Genomic DNA, 9515 nt, shown 5'->3' with positions numbered 1-9515 from the left:
ACAGGACTGCCCTCTAGAAAAGCCTGAACGCCTCTGGTAAACGTCACTCAGTCACTCAGTCCTCCTTCCCCAGCTCTTCTCCAGAAGAGCAACTGAAGAAACGCCCAGCAGCCCAGAGGAAGGCGGCACCGTGCTGCTCACTTGTCTTCAGCAAGATCCACGGAACCCAAAACACAGCCCGTGGGCCCCAGGACGCTGCTGCTCAAAGGCTGTCTGCAGCACTAACGCCCTTCCTAAACCACAGGTGGAGACTGCGGGTCTTTCTGTTCCCTGAATCTCGTTAAAAATCTCAGAGAGAGTCAGGAGAACCATCCTGATTTGGTCAGATACAGAGGTTTAAGATTGTTAAGTTATTTTGTATTCATTTTTACTAAAGCCATTAAAACTTTCTTATCAAATGACTATTCATGGAAATGCTAAGATTAATCATTTTTGGAGCCAAACAGGTCTTGATTTAAATCCCAGCTGCGCAACGCAAAGCCTATGGGACTTTAGACCGGTCTGCTGGTCTCTCGGCCTCGACTCCTCAGGGGTGAGTCAGAGAGAATAGGACTCCCTCATGTTGTCATCAAGAGGATTAAAATGAGACCCACCAGGCACAGCACAGGATGCAGGACCAGCTGGCACATAACGAGAATTTAACACATAATAGAGCCTTCTCCTTACCTTTGGAGACTTTAAAAAATATAAAAATTATATTTTTATTTTTTTTGGTCAAAGATGGTAATTGATATAAAAATCTCACTTTAGAGTTGCCCATGCTCCCTGGACTTTCCAAAGAGCATCTAACAGAGTGAGCCACATTTGGGGCCGCATTTGAGTATCTGGGGCCACGTTCTTGTGCCCTGTGATGCTGTTAACTCTGATGACTTGTGTGCCCCTCCCAGCCAAAAAACAAAAGTCGGTTTCGCTTTTCCTTGTAGTCCCTTGAACAATTGTAACTGCCCCAATTGTCTGCTCTGCCTGCCAAGACCTACGCCTTCAGGCAAGTGACTCAACCAAGTTTCTTTCTGGGTACAGATTCTAAAGCTATGAAAAACTTGCCTCTTTTCTCCTTTCTCATTCACCACCCCATGGGGTCCTCTGGGGAGGACCGCAGAGTTAGAGCCTTCTAAGATCTTGTTTACTGCGAGCTCAAGGTGATGGAGCTTGGTCTTCAGGCCAGGAGTTAACTCCAGAGGTTCCAATAACATAAGAAAGAATGAGATTTAAAGATCACTCTGACAGGTGGGATGGTTCATATCTGTAATCCCCAGTGCCTTGGGAAGCTAAAGTGGGAGGATGGCTTGAGCCCAGGAGTTTGAGACAAGTTTCAATAGGGTACGGACAGAGGAAAGCAGCGTGGAATTGAAGGGTGGACATTTATTGCCGAGCAAACCACAAACCCTGGAAGGACTCTAGACCTGTGTTGTGTGCAGTGAAGAAATCAAGACACAAAAGAGCAAATGGGAGAGGACAGCAGACAGCTTTGAATGAGTGAGAGCCAGACACATGGCACGTGCAGACCCCCATCCAAGTTCTTTAAGACAAAGACATTGTTGAAGTATTTGGGTCATTGATGCCACCTCACAGGGGGCCCTTGTGAAGTTTAAAAGGAGTGAGTTTGGCTTCTTCTAGTTGTCATTTAGTGTGTTCTATGGGCAGTCTCCAAGCAGGAAAAATAGGGGCATAACCACACAGCAGAATTTACAAATCCTACTTGGCATTGAGAAAGGCCAAGTCGAGAGGAAAATGACTGGTGTCAATTTTATTGCAGTTTGCGTTGGAGTAGGGGGTGCTGTGTCTGGTCTCTTGCATCTGTTGTTATCACCCTTGCCACGTGTGAAAGGGGTGTGACACGGTGGTCACAAGGCGGGCCCTGCTGTGTCCTCTCCAGACTGTGGTTTAGGCAGTTGCCCAACCTCTGCGGGGTAGCTTCCTCTGGAGGTTGAGTGATTGAATGCATGTGGAGTATTAGGCAGTGCCCAGTGCATGCTGAGCACTCATAAAGGCCACCAATTCATGTCACTGTCCGTTCAACCAAGAATGGGGCCACACACCACCTGCAGCCCCCACCACCAGCTTGGCAGCATCCACAAATGTGCAGCAGCAATGCTTGATTGGTGGCCTTTTGAAGGGACTCCATGGGCACACTGTATGTCTGTCCAAATTCAGGGTTCCCCATGGATTTGTAGGATTGGCAGCTGCAGGTCAGCAATGCACAGCAACTGAAGCTGGGTTCCTAAACCACCTGTTTCTAAAAAAAAATTACAACCACGTTCAATATTTCTTTTTTTTTATGAATTTTACCATCAAATGCATCTGAAATTGGAAATATATACTAATTCTGATTACATTTAATGGACTCATGAGATGGGGGGTATCTGTCCCAGCAGAGTCTCCATACATGGCCCATGCTGGCCACAGGTGTTGGGCCCTGTATTAACCAGGATTCTGCAGAGGAAAAGAAACAACAGGAGATGGGTAGAGACATAAAGAGATTTATTATAAGGAATTGGCACACACAGTTATACGGGTGCGCAGTCCCGAGCTCTACACCCAGCAAGCTGGAGACCCAGGGGAGCAGATGGTGTGTTCTGGTCTGAAAGCCAACAGACATGAGACCTAAGAGGAGCTCACGCTTCTGTGCTAGTCCGAAGGCAGGAAAAGGCCAGTGTCTCCATCAGGCAGTCAGGCAGGAGGAGCCCCCTAGTTCTCGAGGAGCAGTTCTGTTCTCCTCAGGCCTTCTGCTGATTGGTCAAGGCCCACCCACATCCCGGAGGGCCTCTGCTTTACTCAGTCACCTGTTCAAATGTGCGTCTCACCCAGAAACACCCTCAGACACACCCGGAACACTATCTCACGATGTGCACCTCACCCAGAAACACCCGCAGACACACCCGGAACACTATCTCACGATGTGCGTCTCACCCAGAAACACCCTCAGACACACCCGGAACACTATCTCACGATGTGCACCTCACCCAGAAACACCCGCAGACACACCCGGAACACTATCTCACGATGTGCGTCTCACCCAGAAACACCCTCAGACACACCCGGAACACTATCTCACGATGTGCACCTCACCCAGAAACACCCGCAGACACATCCGGAACACTATCTCACGATGTGCATCTCACCCAGAAACACCCGCAGACACACCCGGAACACTATCTCACGATGTGCGTCTCACCCAGAAACACCCTCAGACACACCCGGAACACTATCTCACGATGTGCGTCTCACCCAGAAACACCCTCAGACACACCCAGAACACTATCTCACGATGTGCATCTCACCCAGAAACACCCGCAGACACACCCGGAACACTATCTCACCATGTGCGTCTCACCCAGAAACACCCTCAGACACACCCGGAACACTATCTCACGATGTGCACCTCACCCAGAAACACCCGCAGACACACCCGGAACACTATCTCACGATGTGCGTCTCACCCAGAAACACCCTCAGACACACCCAGAACACTATCTCACGATGTGCACCTCACCCAGAAACACCCTCAGACACACCCGGAACACTATCTCACGATGTGCGTCTCACCCAGAAACACCCTCAGACACACCCGGAACACTATCTCACGATGTGCACCTCACCCAGAAACACCCGCAGACACACCCGGAACACTATCTCACGATGTGCACCTCACCCAGAAACACCCGCAGACACACCCGGAACACTATCTCACGATGTGCGTCTCACCCAGAAACACCCGCAGACACACCCGGAACACTATCTCACGATGTGCGTCTCACCCAGAAACACCCGCAGACACACCCGGAACACTATCTCACGATGTGCACCTCACCCAGAAACACCCGCAGACACACCCGGAACACTATCTCACGATGTGCGCCTCACCCAGAAACACCCGCAGACACACCCGGAACACTATCTCACGATGTGCATCTCACCCAGAAACACCCGCAGACACACCCGGAACACTATCTCACGATGTGCGCCTCACCCAGAAACACCCGCAGACACACCCGGAACACTATCTCACGATGTGCACCTCACCCAGAAACACCCTCAGACACACCCGGAACACTATCTCACGACATACCTGGTATCCTGAAGCTCTGTCAGGCTGATACATGAACATCAACCACCACAGGCCCCTCCCATCCCCAGGCTCCCCCTCCCATCCCCGAGGCTTCCCCTCCCATCCCCCAGGCTCCCCCTCCCATCCCCCAGGCTCCCCCTCCCATCCCCAGGCTCCCCCTCCCATCCCCAGGCTCCCCCTCCCATCCTCGAGGCTTCCCCTCCCATCCCCAGGCTCCCCCTCCCATCCCCAGGCTCCCCCTCCCATCCCCAGGCTCCCCCTCCCATCCCCAGGCTCCCCCTCCCATCCTCGAGGCTTCCCCTCCCATCCCCAGGCTTCCCCTCCCATCCCCGAGGCTTCCCCAGCAGATGGGACACAGCACACAGGCTTCTCCGGGCCTGGGCAGGAGGCACGAAGGTGACTCATCCCTGTCTGCCTGGGACTGAGGTGGTTCCTGGGATGCAGGACTTCCAGGTTTTAAACCCTGCCCATGTTTCAGGCAAACGGGGTAAATTGGCCATTCCAGGCAGAACCCTAGCAGCAGCCACACCCTGTCAACCCTTCCTTCTGCGTCCACCAAACCCACAAACCTCCTTCTGAACACTTGACCTCTGACCCAATCCTTTCCAAGGGAATTGGTTTCTTTCCAGATGAGTCGGTAGAGTGAGGCTGTGAGGGGCTCCCCGTGGACTTCGGATCACAGGTTGTGCTCTCAAATCTGTCCTGCCCGGGAAGTGTCTTTTCCTCGCCACGTGGTGCTGGCTTTCCCCACTGCTGCACTGCCCAGTCCACCTTCCCCCCAGAGACACCAAAAATAAGTCTCCAGAAATGCCAGTCCAGGAGCTCCCCCTTTGAAACACAAGTGCTGATGTGCATTCCATAGTCATCTGTGGGAATGATACATGGGCACCTTTGCCATTATCCCACAGGCTGTGGGGTCAGGCAGTGACCCAGGGAGAGGAGCAGTGAGAAGGAATGGACCTAAACATCTCCTGAGTCCGCCGAGCCCGGTCACCGCCTCCCCGTCGGAGAAGGCAGCTGTGGGCTCTCCAGTTCCCACGTGGACCTTTCCTTGCTTTACCTCTTTGCTCATCAAGGGCACCATTGCTATTCATCTGTTCATCCCACATCCACGTGTGTTCACAAGAAGGATGGGGGGAAAGTGGCCCGGCAAAGAATAATCTTTGCTGTCATCTCTCGGCTCAAAATTCCACTAATGCTGTTTCTCACAAAGTGCTTAAGATGAGGGCCCAGTATACTATTTTACCTAAATTACAACACTTTATATATATATTTTTATAAATGTAAGGGGTACAAAAGTGCCATTTTGTTACATGGATATACTGTGTAGTGGTGAAGCCTGAGCTTTTAGTGTGTCCATCATCTGAATAACATACATGCTACCCATGAGGTAATTTCTCATCACCTACCCCCTCCCACCCTTCCGAGTCTCCAATGTCCATTCCACACTCTACATCCACGTGTATGCATTATTTAGCTCCCACAGATAAGTGAGAACATGCAGTATTTGACTTTCTGTTTCTGAGTTATTTCACTTTGATAATGACCTCCATTTCCATCCATGTTGCTGCAAAAGACATGACCTTATTTTTTTTTATAGCTGGTGTATATGAACCACATTTTCTTTATCCATTCACCCATTGATGAACACTTTGGTTGATTCCATATCTTTGCTATTGTCACTAGTGCTGCAATAAACATACGTGTGCAGGCTCTTTCTAATATACTGATTTCTTTGTATTTTATGGAGGGAATAGAGTTTCCTTAAGCGACTGTGGCTGGTTTTTATTTTCTAGTGTACTTTGCAACTAATATTTCTGTGTACCCTCTTTTAGGTGATTTGGAGATTTTAACTTAGATCTCCAGCAAGTGCTACAAGGAAGAAAAGATCCTGAAGAATCAATCAAGTTTTCCATGAAGTCAAGTCCAAGTAACATCACTGCCTTAACCACAAGCAGGAGCAATGAAGCACATTATCAACTCGTATGAAAACTTCAATGACACAGCAAGAAATAATTCCGACTGTCCTCGTGTGGTTTTGCCGGAAGAGATATTCTTCACAATTTCCATTGTTGGAGTTTTGGAGAATCTGATCGTCCTGCTGGCTGTGTTCAAGAATAAGAATCTCCAGGCACCCATGTACTTTTTCATCTGTAGCTTGGCCATATCTGATATGCTGGGCAGCCTATATAAGATCTTGGAAAATATCCTGATCATATTGAGAAACATGGGCTATCTCAAGCCGCGTGGCAGTTTCGAAACCACAGCTGATGACATCATCGACTCCCTGTTTGTCCTCTCCCTGCTCGGGTCCATCTTCAGCCTGTCTGTGATTGCCGCCGACCGCTACATCACCATCTTCCACGCACTGCGGTACCACAGCATCGTGACCATGCGCCGCACTGTGGTGGTGCTTGCGGTCATCTGGACGTTCTGCACGGCGAGTGGCATCACCATGGTGATCTTCTCCCATCATGTGCCCACAGTGATCACCTTCACGTCGCTGTTCCCGCTGATGCTGGTCTTCATCCTGTGCCTCTACGTGCACATGTTCCTGCTGGCTCGCTCCCACACCAGGAAGATCTCCACCCTCCCCAGAACCAACATGAAAGGGGCCATCACACTGACCATCCTGCTCGGGGTCTTCATCTTCTGCTGGGCCCCCTTTGTCCTTCATGTCCTCTTAATGACATTCTGCCCAAGTAACCCCTACTGCGCCTGCTACATGTCCCTCTTCCAGGTGAACGGCATGTTGATCATGTGCAATGCCGTCATTGACCCCTTCATATACGCCTTCCGGAGCCCAGAGCTCAGGGACGCGTTCACAAAGATGGTCTTCTGCAGCAGTACTGCTAGCAGGACTGATCCCTGAGTTTAGAATCCATGGGAATAACGTTGCCAAGTGACAGAATAATGTAACATTCCAACAAATGCCAGCTCTCCTGACTGGCCTTCCTTCCCTAATGGATGCAAGGATGATCCCACCAGCTAGTGCTTCTGATAGCTAGGTTCTAGGTGAACAGTCTTACTGTAGGGGCGACTTTTTAACTTTGTAACTGGAGAGATAAAACAATGTAGTACAAGAAGGATAGAATACAAAGTATTAGGTTGGTGCAAAAGTAATTAAGGTTTTTGCCGTTACTTTCAATGACCAAAAATTGCAATTACTTTTGCACCAACCTAATAAAAACGGCAACAAAAACTCAAGGGCTTTGGGCTAAGGCAAAGGCTTGCTTTCCTTTTTTTTTTTTTTTTTTTTTTTGAGACAGAGTCTTGCTCTGTCGCCCAGGCTGGGGTGCAGTGGCCGGATCTCAGCTCACTGCAAGCTCCGCCTCCCGGGTTTAGACCATTCTCCTGCCTCAGCCTCCCGAGTAGCTGGGACTACAGGCGCCCACCACCTCGCCCGGATAGTTTTTTGTATTTTTTTAGTAGAGACGAGGTTTCACTGTGTCAGCCAGGATGGTCTCGATCTCCTGACCTCGTGATCCGCCCGTCTCGGCCTCCCAAAGTGCTGGGATTACAGGCTTGAGCCACCGCGCCCGGCAAAGTCTTGCTTTCCTGTGGACATCTAGCACGCCAGCTCTGGGGTGGAGGCCATTGCAGCCAATTTCCAGAAGCTAAAGTACCTGGGCATGCAACTCCAGGCAGAAGCTGCAGGGTCTTTGTAAGTCAGTAATACATTGGGAGGAATACATTGCTGCAGCTGGATTTGTCTGTCTCCCACAGCCATGTGGAGTCTCCGCCTTCCTCCTTCTCCCTGTTAGCCTGATGTAGTGAAGCCACCTCAGTTTCTGAAAGTGGGCTGAGTATAAACTATAAATGTCAAGTAACCAGCTTCGAGTTTCCAATAACAAATGAACCTTCTCTGTTAGTCTTCTTTGTCACTCAGCATCCCGCTGGCCTTAAAACCCTTTCCTGTTACATTTCCTCATGCTTTATGAGCCTACATTTCAAAGGAAGAAATGAAAATTTAATCCATTTAGTTCCTATGTGGGAATACATAAGGGCCAGATGAAAATTGCCACTATTTGAAGAAGCTATAACCAAACGACGTGTGTTTGTTCAAATGTAGAAGTACAAGGAAAGAGCCCCAATGTGTATTTTAAGAAAGAGAGAGAGAGTGTGTGTGTGTGTGTGTGTGTGTATTTTCCCCATGCTTTTGGACTATGGGGAAAACCAAAACCAAAACAAGACTTCAAGCGACAGTGCTGTTATTAGAGCCCCGAGCCGAAGACCGGAGGGAAGCGAGACCACCTCCTTCTGCAGACGCCTGTGAAAGCAGACCCGGTCGCTGGGAAGTGTCAGCCTCCCACCAGCCAAGACGCCAGCTATGGTAGACTGGCAACCCCAGTAGGAATGAAAGAAACATAATTTGCAAGTTCATTCATTTTTAATAGCTAAGAATCAGCTTAAAGGAGAAGCACATTCTGATTGTAAGTCCCCGCTAAGTTGGAGGGTGACCTGAAGGGGGTGAAAGGTGAAAGGGACAGAGGACAGCAGTAGGGCTTCAGAGGACACCAGGCTCAGGGTCTACAGGGTGGATGGTATCTTCCAGAAGAGGCAACGCTTTGCCCTCAGGAGAGTTTCCCAGAGCTGCTGAGGGGAGAAGACAGCCACACGCAGGACCAACTGTTTGGTGATGGGTTTGATATTAGACGTGGCAAGGACAACAACTTCAGAAGCAAAGGAGGCAGCTGGAGTCAAGTGAGGACAGTGGCAGGCACACTGCCGCATGGCCTGTGCCACAGACGGAGGTGAGACGTGCACCTGCTTGTCCTCTGTTCTGTGGAAATCCTTCCCTATTTGATCCTTCCCCTGCAAAATGGACTATGTTACTCTAATACTAACCTGTGTTTATTAATATATGAGATATACATAAGTTAATTTTCCATGAAATCTAAAGCACAACCCTAGAACTAATTTTTAAAACTGTTATTTCTACCATTGAAAAGTAATGTATAGCATATTTTATGTGATTAAAGTGCATATTCTCAATAAGAGGTAACCTTTCTTTGATGCTGCACTGCTCTGTAACACCACAGAGGTAAGCAATGCCACTTAACCTCTGTCATAAATAGTCCCAAACTGCTCTGCCTAGAAATTCTGCCTTTGTCAACAGCTTTGCTCTTGCTCTCTGCTGTGCATGTGACTGTTGTCAGAAGGAAAATCACAGAGAAACTTCACTGCCTTCGATTTGATACATTTAATCTAAGAAACAAAATGAAGGTGGTTAGTCTAATCATGTATAAAACAAAAATGAAGTCTGAGTGCTAATTCAGAGAACTTTCAATTCTAGACATTTTCAATTCTAGGTCTTCTGCTATATTCCCATCAGAACAGAAGCTTCAGGGCTCAGAGTTATTGAGAAAACTAAGATTTTCTACCTCTAACTTCATATAGAATTCCAAATGAAAGCACCACCAAACTGCACATATTTGTGTAAGGA

At 48.9% G+C, this 9515-nt stretch overlaps 1 protein-coding gene across 1 annotated transcript; it reads left to right on the top strand.

The window, feature by feature from the left end:
- Positions 1 to 5910: 5910 nt before the first annotated feature.
- On the top strand, positions 5911 to 8972 carry MC2R (melanocortin 2 receptor). Its single transcript, XM_077975415.1, has one exon. It carries the CDS (start codon positions 6033 to 6035, stop codon positions 6939 to 6941), a length of 909 nt encoding a protein of 302 aa, XP_077831541.1. The 5' UTR covers positions 5911 to 6032; the 3' UTR covers positions 6942 to 8972.
- Positions 8973 to 9515: the final 543 nt, after the last annotated feature.

The sequence above is a fragment of the Macaca mulatta genome, chromosome 18 (genome assembly GCF_049350105.2).
Source record: "Macaca mulatta isolate MMU2019108-1 chromosome 18, T2T-MMU8v2.0, whole genome shotgun sequence".
NCBI lineage: Eukaryota > Metazoa > Chordata > Mammalia > Primates > Cercopithecidae > Macaca > Macaca mulatta.
The sequence above is the reverse complement of the archived record's forward strand: the minus strand, read 5'-3'. Positions and strand labels throughout refer to the sequence as shown.